This window comes from Scyliorhinus canicula, chromosome 9 (assembly GCF_902713615.1).
Source record: "Scyliorhinus canicula chromosome 9, sScyCan1.1, whole genome shotgun sequence".
NCBI classification, from domain to species: Eukaryota; Metazoa; Chordata; class Chondrichthyes; order Carcharhiniformes; family Scyliorhinidae; genus Scyliorhinus; species Scyliorhinus canicula.
Genome location: NC_052154.1, coordinates 197,262,391 through 197,277,825, shown reverse-complemented (window position 1 = coordinate 197,277,825; position 15,435 = coordinate 197,262,391). Strand labels below are relative to the sequence as shown.

Here is a 15,435-nt window from a genome sequence, read left to right as displayed (position 1 = left end):
TAGAGTTCTGTGCAGAGTGAGTTTGAACCATTAAAGGCATGTTGGTGAAAAAGGAGCTGAACTCTTGCCTCTTCATTCCACAGCATCTAGTACATATTACAAGTGTGATCACTCCTGTGGGTCAGTGTGATCAATCCTGTGGGTCAGTGTGATCACTCCTGTGGGTCAGTGTGATCAATCCTGTGGGTCAGTGTTATCACTCCTGTGGGTCAGTGTGATCAATCCTGTGGGTCAGTGTGATCAATCCTGTGGGTCAGTGTGATCAATCCTGTGGGTCAGTGTGATCACTCCTGTGGGTCAGTGTTATCACACCTGTGGGTCAGTGTTATCAATCCCGTGGGTCAGTGTGATCACTCCTGTGGGTCAGTGTTATCAATCCTGTGGGTCAGTGTGATCAATCCTGTGGGTCAGTGTGATCAATCCTGTGGGTCAGTGTGATCAACCCTGTGGGTCAGTGTGATCAATCCTGTGGGTCAGTGTGATCAATCCTGTGGGTCAGTGTGATCACTCCTGTGGGTCAGTGTGATCAATCCTGTGGGTCAGTGTTATCACTCCTGTGGGTCAGTGTGATCACTCCTGTGGGTCAGTGTGATCAATCCTGTGGGTCAGTGTTATCACTCCTGTGGGTCAGTGTGATCAATCCTGTGGGTCAGTGTGATCAATCCTGTGTGTCAGTGTGATCACTCCTGTGGGTCAGTGTGATCAATCCTGTGGGTCAGTGCGATCAATCCTGTGGGTCAGTGTTATCAATCCTGTGGGTCAGTGTGATCAATCCTGTGGGTCAGTGTGATCACTCCTGTGGGTCAGTGTTATCAATCCTGTGGGTCAGTGTTATCAATCCTGTGGGTCAGTGTGATCAATCCTGTGGGTCAGTGTGATCACTCCTGTGTGTCAGTGTGATCACTCCTGTGGGTCAGTGTGATCACTCCTGTGGGTCAGTGTTATCAATCCTGTGGGTCAGTGCGATCAATCCTGTGGGTCAGTGCGATCACTCCTGTGGGTCAGTGTGATCACTCCTGTGGGTCAGTGTGATCACTCCTGTGGGTCAGTGTTATCAATCCTGTGGGTCAGTGTTATCAATCCTGTGGGTCAGTGTGATCAATCCTGTGGGTCAGTGTGATCACTCCTGTGTGTCAGTGTGATCACTCCTGTGGGTCAGTGTGATCACTCCTGTGGGTCAGTGTTATCAATCCTGTGGGTCAGTGCGATCAATCCTGTGGGTCAGTGCGATCACTTCTGTGGGTCAGTGTGATCAATCCTGTGGGTCAGTGTTATCAATCCTGTGGGTCAGTGCGATCAATCCTGTGGGTCAGTGTTATCAATCCTGTGGGTCAGTGTGATCAATCCTGTGGGTCAGTGTGATCAATCCTGTGGGTCAGTGTGATCAATCCTGTGGGTCAGTGTGATCAATCCTGTGGGTCAGTGTGATCAATCCTGTGGGTCAGTGTGATCACTCCTGTGGGTCAGTGCGATCAATCCTGTGGGTCAGTGTGATCAATCCTGTGGGTCAGTGTGATCAATCCTGTGGGTCAGTGTTATCAATCCTGTGGGTCAGTGTGATCAATCCTGTGGGTCAGTGTGATCAATCCTGTGGGTCAGTGTTATCACTCCTGTGGGTCAGTGTGATCAATCCTGTGGGTCAGTGTAATCAATCCTGTGGGTCAGTGTGATCAATCCTGTGGGTCAGTGTGATCAATCCTGTGGGTCAGTGCGATCAACCCTGTGGGTCAGTGTGATCAATCCTGTGGGTCAGTGTGATCAATCCTGTGGGTCAGTGTGATCACTCCTGTGGGTCAGTGTGATCAATCCTGTGGGTCAGTGTTATCACTCCTGTGGGTCAGTGTGATCACTCCTGTGGGTCAGTGTGATCAATCCTGTGGGTCAGTGTTATCACTCCTGTGGGTCAGTGTGATCAATCCTGTGGGTCAGTGTGATCAATCCTGTGGGTCAGTGTGATCACTCCTGTGGGTCAGTGTGATCAATCCTGTGGGTCAGTGTGATCACTCCTGTGGGTCAGTGTGATCACTCCTGTGGGTCAGTGTGATCAACCCTGTGGGTCAGTGTAATCAATCCTGTGGGTCAGTGTGATCAATCCTGTGGGTCAGTGTGATCACTCCTGTGGGTCAGTGTTATCAATCCTGTGGGTCAGTGTTATCAATCCTGTGGGTCAGTGTTATCAATCCTGTGGGTCAGTGTGATCACTCCTGTGGGTCAGTGTTATCAATCCTGTGGGTCAGTGTGATCAATCCTGTGGGTCAGTGTGATCACTCCTGTGGGTCAGTGTGATCAATCCTGTGGGTCAGTGTGATCAATCCTGTGGGTCAGTGTGATCAATCCTGTGGGTCAGTGTGATCACTCCTGTGGGTCAGTGTGATCAATCCTGTGGGTCAGTGTGATCACTCCTGTGGGTCAGTGCGATCAATCCTGTGGGTCAGTGCGATCAATCCTGTGGGTCAGTGTGATCACTCCTGTGGGTCAGTGTGATCAATCCTGTGGGTCAGTGTGATCAATCCTGTGGGTCAGTGTGATCAATCCTGTGGGTCAGTGCGATCAATCCTGTGGGTCAGTGTTATCAATCCTGTGGGTCAGTGTGATCAATCCTGTGGGTCAGTGTGATCACTCCTGTGGGTCAGTGTTATCAATCCTGTGGGTCAGTGTTATCAATCCTGTGGGTCAGTGTGATCAATCCTGTGGGTCAGTGTGATCACTCCTGTGTGTCAGTGTGATCACTCCTGTGGGTCAGTGTGATCACTCCTGTGGGTCAGTGTTATCAATCCTGTGGGTCAGTGCGATCAATCCTGTGGGTCAGTGCGATCACTCCTGTGGGTCAGTGTGATCACTCCTGTGGGTCAGTGTGATCAATCCTGTGGGTCAGTGTGATCACTCCTGTGGGTCAGTGTGATCAATCCTGTGGGTCAGTGCGATCAATCCTGTGGGTCAGTGTTATCACTCCTGTGGGTCAGTGTGATCAATCCTGTGGGTCAGTGTGATCACTCCTGTGGGTCAGTGTGATCAATCCTGTGGGTCAGTGTGATCAATCCTGTGGGTCAGTGTGATCAATCCTGTGGGTCAGTGTGATCAACCCTGTGGGTCAGTGTTATCACTCCTGTGGGTCAGTGTTATCAATCCTGTGGGTCAGTGCGATCACTCCTGTGGGTCAGTGTAATCAATCCTGTGGGTCAGTGTTATCAATCCTGTGGGTCAGTGTTATCAATCCTGTGGGTCAGTGTGATCACTCCTGTGGGTCAGTGTTATCAATCCTGTGGGTCAGTGTGATCAATCCTGTGGGTCAGTGCGATCAATCCTGTGGGTCAGTGTGATCAATCCTGTGGGTCAGTGTGATCAATCCTGTGGGTCAGTGTGATCACTCCTGTGGGTCAGTGTGATCAATCCTGTGGGTCAGTGTGATCAATCCTGTGGGTCAGTGTGATCACTCCTGTGGGTCAGTGTGATCAATCCTGTGGGTCAGTGTGATCAATCCTGTGGGTCAGTGTGATCACTCCTGTGGGTCAGTGTTATCAATCCTGTGGGTCAGTGTGATCACTCCTGTGGGTCAGTGTGATCACTCCTGTGGGTCAGTGTTATCACACCCGTGGGTCAGTGTGATCAATCCTGTGGGTCAGTGTTATCAATCCTGTGGGTCAGTGTTATCAATCCTGTGGGTCAGTGTGATCAATCCTGTGGGTCAGTGTGATCACTCCTGTGGGTCAGTGTGATCAATCCTGTGGGTCAGTGTGATCACTCCTGTGGGTCAGTGTGATCAATCCTGTGGGTCAGTGTGATCAACCCTGTGGGTCAGTGTGATCAATCCTGTGGGTCAGTGTGATCACTCCTGTGGGTCAGTGTGATCAATCCTGTGGGTCAGTGTGATCAATCCTGTGGGTCAGTGTTATCAATCCTGTGGGTCAGTGTTATCAATCCTGTGGGTCAGTGTGATCAATCCTGTGGGTCAGTGTGATCAATCCTGTGGGTCAGTGTGATCAATCCTGTGGGTCAGTGTGATCACTCCTGTGGGTCAGTGTGATCAATCCTGTGGGTCAGTGTGATCAATCCTGTGGGTCAGTGTGATCACTCCTGTGGGTCAGTGTGATCAATCCTGTGGGTCAGTGTGATCAATCCTGTGGGTCAGTGTTATCAATCCTGTGGGTCAGTGTTATCAATCCTGTGGGTCAGTGTGATCAATCCTGTGGGTCAGTGTGATCAATCCTGTGGGTCAGTGTGATCAATCCTGTGGGTCAGTGTGATCAATCCTGTGGGTCAGTGTGATCACTCCTGTGGGTCAGTGTTATCAATCCTGTGGGTCAGTGTGATCACTCCTGTGGGTCAGTGTGATCAATCCTGTGGGTCAGTGTGATCAACCCTGTGGGTCAGTGTGATCACTCCTGTGGGTCAGTGTGATCAATCCTGTGGGTCAGTGTGATCAATCCTGTGGGTCAGTGTGATCACTCCTGTGGGTCAGTGTGATCAATCCTGTGGGTCAGTGTGATCAACCCTGTGGGTCAGTGCGATCAACCCTGTGGGTCAGTGTGATCAACCCTGTGGGTCAGTGTTATCACTCCTGTGGGTCAGTGTGATCAATCCTGTGGATCAGTGTGATCACTCCTGTGGGTCAGTGTGATCACTCCTGTGGGTCAGTGTGATCACTCCTGTGGGTCAGTGTGATCAATCCTGTGGGTCAGTGCGATCACTCCTGTGGGTCAGTGCGATCAATCCTGTGGGTCAGTGTGATCAATCCTGTGGGTCAGTGTGATCACTCCTGTGGGTCAGTGTGATCACTCCTGTGGGTCAGTGTGATCAACCCTGTGGGTCAGTGTGATCAATCCTGTGGGTCAGTGTAATCAATCCTGTGGGTCAGTGTGATCAATCCTGTGGGTCAGTGCGATCAATCCTGTGGGTCAGTGCGATCAATCCTGTGGGTCAGTGTGATCAATCCTGTGGGTCAGTGTTATCAATCCTGTGGGTCAGTGTGATCACTCCTGTGGGTCAGTGCGATCACTCCTGTGGGTCAGTGTTATCAATCCTGTGGGTCAGTGTGATCAATCCTGTGGGTCAGTGTGATCAACCCTGTGGGTCAGTGTGATCACTCCTGTGGGTCAGTGTTATCAATCCTGTGGGTCAGTGTTATCAATCCTGTGGGTCAGTGTGATCACTCCTGTGGGTCAGTGTTATCACACCTGTGGGTCAGTGTTATCAATCCTGTGGGTCAGTGTGATCACTCCTGTGGGTCAGTGTTATCAATCCTGTTGGTCAGTGTGATCAATCCTGGCTGTTTGGTAACATTTTAATTTTCCATGTTTTACAGAAATGTATGCGGTTTAATCCTGATGCTTCTGTGTGGGTTGCCAAGCAACAAATCCTGTGCACTCTGAACCATAGTTTGAAAGATGTGCTGAATTATGGTCTGTTCCAGCCAGCAAGCGATGGAAGGGACGGCAAATTTCTGGATGAGGAGCGTCTGCTCAAAGAATACCCCCAGCCAACCCACAAAGGGGTTCCCTCGCTCGAGGTACCAGTGGAAACACAGCCAATGGCTTTCTGCATCTTCTCTTACCGAATGATTCTGATTATTGATGTTTCCAAATTTGGTGATTAGAGAAATTTAAAAATTGACATGTTGAGAGAGAGAGAGAGAAATTTCCTGACTTCACAATGTCCCAAAGCACTTCACAGCCAATGGCTTAGTTTTCTTGAAATGTGCGAAACACAGTAGGGAGATAGTATGCAGTGAGCAACATTGCAACATGGTAGCACAGTGGTTAGCACAATTGCTTCCCAGCGCCAGGGTCCCAGGTTTGATTCCCGGCTTGCATTACTGGCTGCGCGGAGTCTGCACGTTCTCCCCGTGTCTGCGTGGGTTTCCTCCGGGTGCTCTGGTTTCCTCCCACAGTCCAAAGATGTGCAGGTTAGGTGGATTGGCCAGGCTAAATTGCCCTAAGTGTCCATAATTGCCTTAGTGTTGGGTGGGGTTACTGGGTTATGGGGATAGGGTGGAGGTGTGGGCTTAGGTCGGGTGCTCTTTCCAAGAGCCGGTGCAGACTCGATGGGCCGAATGGCCTCCTTCTGCACTGTAAATTCTATGAACACAAAGGAGATCCACGTCTAGATGTTTGTGGGTTGCTGTTGGTTGAGGGATGAACATTGACTCTGATGCCAGTGAACTGGTCCTCCTTGAATGGTCATGTGAGATCTTTTTGTGGCCTCTCAAGTGGGCAGATGGGGCATTGGTTTGTTATCTCAGCTGGAAGGGGCATCTGATGCAGAGCAGAGGTCCCTCCATACTGAAGTGTCAGACCCTATATCACTGGATGTGGATATGGCTGATACCGTGACTGATTCACTTTGGATGTAATTTACTGCTAAATTCACAGTTGAACCAAACAATGTACATCAGGAGATCTCAATTTACTTCGTCTTTTTGGCTCTCGTGCACAAATTAAAATCTATGGGGAGAATTTTAACCCTCACCCTCGGAGAAATTGGACAGGTGTCTGGTGGGGGGGGGGGGGGGGGGGGGGGGGTACACTGTGGTGTGATGGTGGAGCCAGAGATGGCGCTAGTCTGTTCCCATCTTAATCTGGCTGACTGCAATTTTACATTCTCAGTAGGATCCTGATTGAAATCTACAAATGTGGTTTTGATGGCACTGTTGAGAGCTGACTGCTGTTTGTACCTGGGATCTGAGTGGTGATTCACTTCCATAGGTCAGACTCGCTGAGGGCAGTAACAGTGATTCATTTCCTGAAGTCCTAAAGCTTCCAGGTTTCCAGATCCAGGATGAGTTGATTTTTACTGATATTCTCACGATCCCTGTTCAGACTGGCCCTCTATTCCCACTAACCTTCCAGTTCTAACAACGATCAACACTCACTCCACCATCTATCTGTGATTGCTATCCTCGAGCTCTGTAATCTATTCCAAGTGACGGGGTTCAATCTGGGCCGGTCCATGTAGGTGATCTCTGAATGGCCTGATTTTTGAAGTTGAGCAGTACCTGCTTCCTGGATGTTTTAATCGGGGTGTCGCTGCTCCCTCATTTGCTGGCCACTCACGAGGTCGCATTCCCCATCCTAGTGCAACAATCGGTGTCTATAAATTAGTGCCATGGGCAGCACGGTGGTGCAAGTGGTTAGCACTGCTGCCTCACGGCGCCGAGGTCCCAGGTTCAATCCCGGCTCTGGGTCGTCACTGTCCGTGTGGAGTTTGCACATTCTCCCCGTGTCTGCGTGGGTTTCGCCCCCACAGCCCAAAGATGTGCAGGCTAGGTGGATTGGCCACGCTAAATTGCCCCTTAATTGGAAAAAATTGATTGGGTACTCTAAATTTATAAAAAATAAATTTAAAAAATAAATTAATGCCATTAACTTTTATATATTCGGGATTGCTCGATAACCGCTCCCATTGCCCTGATTTAAGATTTATTCATCAAAGTCAAAAGCGGCCTTTTCAAAATCTCTAGAAATATTTAAGTGCCGATGGAATGATGTTTGTTGATACCTGATTACTCAGGTTGCATGTGACTAGCAAACTGCAGTCTGTACATCTTGGATGCTCATGCACTGCTTAACCAATTAGAAAGAAAGGATAAAGTAAAGATTGCATTGATATAGTGCCTTTCATTGCCTCAGGCCATCATGAAGTGTTTTTCAGCCAACTAGGTTTAGTTACTGTTACAACCCCCTGGGCCAGTGTGTGGTCAATTCTAGCCCCACTCGACTCAGAGCCACAACACGGGATGAATTAGATTTTACATTAATACCCATGGCTTTGGTTGAATTAAATTGATGACGGTCACCAGGTTTGTAAATTTAAGCACACGGAACTTTTATAATTAACAGTAATTAAAGGGGCAAAACAATACAACTGGCTATCTAATATCTGATTCCCAACACCCCCTCCTCCCCCCAACATCTCCCACTCCCTATACTCTCTCTCTCTCTCTCACACTCTCTCTCTCACACACACTCACAGAAAAGGGTGGTTGAGAGGTAAAGAAAATATAATGCAACAGAAGGACAGGATTTTTGATTCAGACGGGTGAGGCTTTCAGTTGGGTTCTTTCTTCTCCTTCAGTTTGTAATGATCGTCACTGAGGACGCACAGAGAGAGGGAGAAAACACAGCTCTTCCTTCCAGGCTTCTGATAAGTTCTCTCTGAAAAACCCTACCTGGCACGAACCAATCACTGACTGTTGTCAGGCAGAACACTGTCCCTGGCCAACCCGCCAGTTGGCCAATCGAACCATCTTCCTCCAAACCCAGTTCCCAAGGTTCACTCGGCACCGATGAGTCTGGTTTCTCCTCTCCAAAATACAAAACCTGGGAACACACTGTCCTTGGCAAGCGCTCTCCTGCTTAAAGGCACATCCTGAATATTGGTTCACAGACCAAAAATAATAAAATAAAATAAATGGGAACAAGGGAAATAAGCTGGAAGAATTCTTACAATATTATTTAACACACGGAATACCAATTAATGAAATTACCTGCACGTGGTTACTTTGCATTTTTGAATAAAGTAATCCTGAAAATATAATCTTGATTATTTTCCATTTTTAGTTTAAGATGGGTGGAAAAAAAACAGAAGAGATAGGATTTATTCAGAAATGCCAAGACTTAGCACATCTAATAACTTACAAACTAATCGCAAATCATTCTTCTGATGTACACAGATGTGGACAACTGCTCATACAAATGGCAGATCTGTTATTGGCTGTGAGAGAAATGCTGTCCAGAAATCCCTGTGCGAGATTGGCCACAGGTTCCTTTCCAAGCTGGTACTCTGGCCCAGCCGATTTACACTTTACTCAGGCGTTTCATTAGACTGGGAATCCAAATCTCTCTTTGTGAGAGCTCGCTCTCCTTAAAGCTCTTACATCTACTCGAGCAGGGTTTATGTCTCCTCTGAAGGACGGCACTTCTGTTAATGCGATACTTGTTCAATCCAGGGCAATAAGGGCACGGTTCTTGAATCATCCAAGCTGGTACATGCATTTGTAATATAACCACTTTGTAATTAATTTTCTGTTCCATTCAACTATGTTTACTTCTATCAAAGCTAGCTACATGATTTGATTTTATTTGATAAAGGTCACTGTGAATTAAATCGAGTAAAATGCATTTGTTTCTGCTTTCAGTTTTGCTACAAGAAACGTGTGTATAAGCAAACTAACGTTGATGAGAAGCAAATCTCAAAACTCCATACAAAGGTGAAGTACTTTCATAATTTCAGCGCCTTTTAAAACACAACATGTATAACCCAGAGAGTTACTGAATTGAGGAGCTGATTCGAGAGGCAGAATGGCCGATTCTAGTTCTTATTTTTTGTTTTCTTCTCTAGCACCTAATCAAATCTCTTAAACATCCTAGACTTCAGTTTGTTAACAACTCAATTATTTCCAGCTAGTTGTTAAAATATAGAGCAAAACTAAATTGATGGAATTTTAAATATAAATGCTGATTCTTTGTTTACACTTTGCCACAGTCAATTTGAAAAGATATACATAGAGAGTAAAATAGAGAGATGGACAGAGAGGAGATAGAGACACAGAAAGAGAGAGCTCCATAGGACATGGAGAAGCAGAAATAAATAATATCAGGTACAGCCAAACAATTCCCCTGCTGTATCTACTATTCAAAGGCTCCTCACTGAACCAGGAAGAGGACCTTAATTGGCCGCTTAAGTCACTCAGCTGGGCTCTAGATGGGAGGGTCATCCGTCACCTTTCCTGACACTGGCACGTCAGCCTGGCAGCAGGAAGGTGTTGGGCACATCATATGCCCTTTCCTTTCCATTTTGCCTGCCATCCTACTGACCAGGCTGTCCTAAAGGTTGCAGAGGAGGTTGACCTGACTGTTACCAGAGACGAAGGACTTAACTGACGAGGAGGTGGAAAAGTTAGTACTGTTTGCTTAGGAGCAGAGAAGGTTATGGCATTATCTATTTCTGTTACTCATTGATGGGATGTGGGCGTTGCTGGGCGAGGCCAGCATTTGTTGCCCATCCCTAATTGCCCTTGAAAAGGTGGTGGTGAGCTGCCTTCATCAACCGCTGCAGTCCATGAGGTGTAGGTACACCCACTGTGCTGTTAGGGAGGGAGTTCCAGGATTTTGACCCAGTGACAGTGAAGGACCGGCCGATATATTTTCCAAGACAGGAATGGTGAGTGACTTGGAGGCTTTCAAGATAATCCGAGATTTTATTAAGAGCCGATAGAGAATTCAGGCAAATGGGTAAATAGCCACAGGTTTGAAATCATTGACAAAAGATTTAGAGAGGCGATCAGGAGATTGTTTTTGATCATCAGAGGGATCTGGAACCCTCGACCTGGCATTGGAAGCTGATGCCATAAATAATCTTGAAAGCAAGTTGCATAGGTCGTTGAGGAAGAGGAACTTCCATAATTCCGGACAAAAGCGGGGATGTGGGATGAAGCATGATCACTCTTTCATAGAGCCAACACTGGCCCGGCAGGCAGAATGGCCTCCTTTGTGCTGTAAGGTTCCGGGATTCAGTGTCCATGAATGAAGTTAGGAATGCTGCTGTTGAAGATTGAGGGGAGTCAGAGGGTTGAAGGTTTGATGTCGGCTTTCAAAGAATCATGCCGTATATTCAGAGGATAAAAAGGGAGTAATTGCCTCCAATTAGAACAATCAGTAACCAGAGGACTTTAAGGTAATTAGCAAAAGAGTTAGAGTTGATATGAGGCAATAGTTTTGTGCAGCAAGTTAGATGATGTTGAAGCAATTGCCTGAAAGGGCGATGGAAGAAAATTCAATCGTAACCTTCAAAAAAATAATTGGATCTAGTGTGTAATAATGGAGCAAGAGCAGCAGAATGGGACTAATTGGACAGCTCTTTGAAAGTGCTGACACAGGAATGATAGGACGAATGGCCTCCATCTGTGCGGTAGATTTTGTGTCTGTGGAGCTGAGCCTCAGTACTTTAAGACAAGATGCAGCAGCACATGTCCCAAGGCTCTGGGTGAGTTTAAATCTGATCACTTGAAACAGTCGCATTTCTCAGGAACAGAAACTGAGTTTCAGTATCGCATTCCAATGGTTTACTGAATGGTGGCCAGCCAGAGATTAGCAGGTTTGTTGGCAAGTTTCTTGTTCCAAATCAACAAATCAATACAAAAATGTCCAAAGCAAACAGTACCCTTCCTTTCTTATCCTTGCTTCATTTACAATGAACCAAATTGTGGCCCATAGATACTGGAAATCACTTTCTAATATACTTGCTGATTGCTTCATACCGGGAGCAGCTCTTGCTCTGTAACTGTGCTAATAAAGGATGATTGCCTTCTGTTTTTCGGAGACTGTGCATGTTGGTGACACTGCCCGACGTACTTTCCAAATAATTGTCTCTTTCCTTCAGGCCAACCTCAGAAAATTTATGGATAATGTTCAACATCGGGCACTTGAGAAAATTGTCAAGCTGCTGGACAGAGGCCTGGACCCAAATTATTATGATTCAGATAGCGGAGGTATGTTGTTATGCAGGGTGCCTCAGGGCTTTCCTTGTTTTGATTCTGTTGTGGAGAGAGTTTGGAATTATTAAGATGATTAATCATGTCTGTGATGTCAGCAGACACATGTTAGTGGCAGATAATGGGACAATACAGGCACAATGCAATCTTGCACAATGTAAACAGCTCCGTTAAGAGCTGCACATCATTTATTATAAAGTGGCATCACAATTGCACAGCGCTCTGTTCTTTGTGGGCATTGTGCCAATTGATGGCTCTTTTACTGCCTCATTTATACCAGGTCTACAAAGGAGTCAGTGAGTGGAAACGACGTACAGTGTACTGGGATGGAGGACAAATTCTGACTATCTTGTTTATCTTACACACAGCTCAAGTGCAGCACAGGAAAGAAAGATCTGCATTTATATAGCACCTTTCAGACCTCACATTGTTTCAGAGCGCTCCATAGCAACTTTTGAAATGGTGTCACGGGGTAGCACAGTGGTTAGCACTGGTGCTTCACAGCACCAGGGTCCCGGGTTCGATTCCCGGCTTGGGTCACTGTCTGTGTGGAGTCTGCACGTTCTCCCCGTGTCTGCGTGGGTTCCCTCCGGGTGCTCCGGTTTCCTCCCACAAGTCCCGAAAGACGTGCTGTCGGGTGAATTGGACATTCTGAATTATCCCTCTGTGTACCCAAACAGGTGCCAGAATGTGGAGACTAGGAGATTTTCACAGTGACTTCATTCAGTGTTAATGTCAGCCTACTTATGAGAATAATAAAGATTATTATTATACTCTATAATGTAGCTGACACGGCAGGCAGTATGTGCACAGCAAGATGTCACTGGCAGCACCAAGATTTCTGACCAGATCATCTGTTTTAATAATGTTGGCTGAGAGATAAATATTGTTCAGGACACTGGGGAAACTTCCCCTGCTCTTCCTTGAATAGGGTTATTGGATCTTTTGGGTCCAATTGAGGGGTCAGATAGGGCCCATAATGCCTTTATTGTAATACCTGGCCAAGGACTGGCATGGTAACCCAGTTTGTGTTAGTGTTATCATCTCAGCTGATGCTACTACTGGACAAGTCAGGTCCCAGAGTGGAACCCCGCTTGATAGATCCTAACTTATATTTTGTGCTTCGATATGGAGGGCAGCTACTGAACAGGGTTACAAGAGTCATCTGAAGAGTTTTTAACAAAAGAATAAAACATTTTTTGGGCAGGACGGTGGCACAGGGGCTAGCACTGCTGCCTCACAGTGCCAGGGGCCCGGGTTCGATTCTGGCATCAGGTGACTGTGCGGAGTCTGCACGTTCTCCCTGTGTCTGCGTGGGTTTCCTCCGGGTGCTCCGGTTTTCCCCCAAAGTCCAAAGATGTGTAGGTTAGGTTAAGGGATTATTGGGTTCGGATGGGGGAGTGGGTTCAGTGGACTTCTCTTTCAGAGGGTCAGTGCAGACTCAGTGGGTCGAATGGCCTGCTTCTACACTGTAGGGATTGTATGGTTCTCCGATTTATTAAGCAGGAAAAGGTGAACTATAATACATGACTCCTTCACCCCAGCTATACTTTACAGATATATACAGATTTGTAAGGGTAACACAAATGACAAATTCTATCTTACCCTCTAATATCCTCAGTAAGTACACAGTCCATGTAAAACAATAGACAAGCTGTGGGCAGACATACCACACTCAGAAACCAAGTGGCAGATGCCCCAAAAGTAACTGATGTGGATTTCTCAGCAGTTTTCCCAGAAGGTTACACTGGATATCTGTCTTCCAGACCAGAGCTTCCAATCTCCGCTTTCAAAAACAAGCCATGGAATCTTCTCCCGAAAGACACATTCTCTTGGATATCTCCACTGGATTGCCACACCCACGCTTCACCTTCCACACACCCTCCCAGATACGCAGCCGGGCTAACAGAACAGCCACTTCTCAGGCTGCATTAAGGTGTCACCAAACCTTGGGTCACCCTGGATCTCTGACTCTGAGCTCGCTGACACCCTCTGCACCTTGCAACCCTGGAACCTCCTTCTGTCCCATTCCCATTCCCATTCATGCTCATGTTCGTTCTCTTGCGGCAGCCTCCCTTCATGTCTCTGTTCCAATTCTGTGGAATGCTGTTTTTCTGGTTACCTTGTTCCAGCTGCACTCAAACTATGCTTGCTGTTCTGTGTGGGTCCCTGGTTGCTAGACAGTGGCCCACTTTTTTATACCATTTTCAAGGTCCTAAAAAACATGGGCTTATAGGCAAAAAAAAACTTAGAGCTATAGGTTATGCCTAACACCCATAAATACAAACTAAAAAGGAAATGCTGGAAACTCTCAGCAAGTCTGGCAGCATCTGTAGGGAGTGAAAAGAGCGAACGTTTCGAGTCCAGATGACCCGTTGCCAAAGCTAACAGACAGAGAGAGTGGGAAATGTTTATACTGTGGAGTGAGAATGAAAGATGAGTCATAGCCACAGAAACCCAGGGAAATCGGGTGCTAATGGCCACAGAAACCAAGGGGAAAGAGTGTTAATGGCAGTCCCCAGAGAGGACAGAAGATGTGAAAGGCCTAACTGCAGAGAAACTAACATCAGATGTAGATGTGAGGGGAAGGGGGGGGGGGGGGGGGGGGGGGGGGTGGAAAGGGGGAAGCAAAAGGGAGAAAGGAAAGGTGGATAAGATGGGGGGGGGGGGTTAATATATATAAAGAAAGACGAGAGAAAGAAATAGTAAAAGTCAAATAAAATGAAATTGAATGAAATCAAGGGGGTTGAGGTGGGGTAGATCATCTGAAGTTGTTGAATTCGATGTTCAGGCTGGAAGGCTGCCTAACCGGAAGATGAGATGAAATGGAAATGAAATGAAAATCGCTTATTGTCACGAGTAGGCTTCAATTAAGTTATTGAAGTTATTGATGTTCCTCCAGTTTGCGTTGAGCTTCACTGGAACATTGCAGCAGGCCAAGAATAGACATGTGGGCATGAGAACAGGGTCTTTTGTTAAAATGGCAAGCAACAGGAAGGTCAGGATCCTTAATGCGCACAGACCGAAGATGCTCAGCAAAGCGATCGCCCAGTCTACGTTTGGTCTCTCTGATATAGAGGAGACCACATTGGGAGCAGCGAATGCAGTAGATCAGATTGAAGGAGGCGCAAGTGAAACGCTGCTTAACCTGGAATGAGTGTTTTGGGCCTGGGATGTTAAGCATGGAAGAGGTAAAGGGGCAGGTGTTACACCTTCTGCGATTGCATGGGAAGGTGCCATGGGTGATGGGAGAGGTACTGGGTATGGTGGAGGAGTGGACTAGATTGTCTCGGAGGGAACGGTCATTGCAGAATGCTGACAGGGGGAGTGAAGGGAAGATGTGTTTGGTGGTGGCATCACGCTGGCGTTGACGAAAATGGCGGAGGATTATGCTTTGCATACGGAGGCTGGTGGGATGAAATGTGAGAACGAGGGCATTCTATCCTTGTTCTGGGAGGGAGTGGAGGGGGTGAGGGTAGTGGCGCGGGAGATGGACCGCACACTGTTGAGGGCCCTGTCCACAACTGTAGGTGGGAAATCACGGTTGAGGAAGAAGAAACACATTTTCGAAGCATAAATACAAATATAACTGACTGAAACGGGAGGTTCTAATTCAAGCACTGAACAGCAAACCTGGTTTACAGGATCGGGGCTGTGTTGCCATTGGGCACAGCAAACATACCCCATCAGAGCTTCACGCACGAGTATTTGCCACAGTAATTTGCAGCTTTCCGAATGTTTTCACTTCTCCTTTAGAAACATCTTGATTTACCGACAGGAATTTGGAGTGAATCTTTTCCTCGTTCTACACAATTGGAGACATCAATCACAGGCCTTATGGAATTCCCCAAAGTGAATGAAGAAATTCTTTCTCGGCAGTCAATCTGATGAATGGATGTCGAGATGGAATGACAGGAATGAAGGGGAAACTTTGAAAATGCGTTGTG

At 47.0% G+C, this 15,435-nt stretch overlaps 1 protein-coding gene across 1 annotated transcript in view; it reads left to right on the top strand.

Moving 5' to 3' along the window:
- shank2b (SH3 and multiple ankyrin repeat domains 2b) overlaps positions 1 to 15,435 on the top strand; it is a 1,049,335-nt gene that overhangs the window by 53,435 nt on the left and 980,465 nt on the right. Inside the window, exons 3-5 of the mRNA XM_038808421.1 lie at positions 5,303 to 5,506; positions 9,134 to 9,205; positions 11,377 to 11,485. Of these exons, the coding sequence (XP_038664349.1) occupies positions 5,303 to 5,506; positions 9,134 to 9,205; positions 11,377 to 11,485 (385 nt within the window). The remainder of the gene's footprint in view (positions 1 to 5,302; positions 5,507 to 9,133; positions 9,206 to 11,376; positions 11,486 to 15,435) is intronic.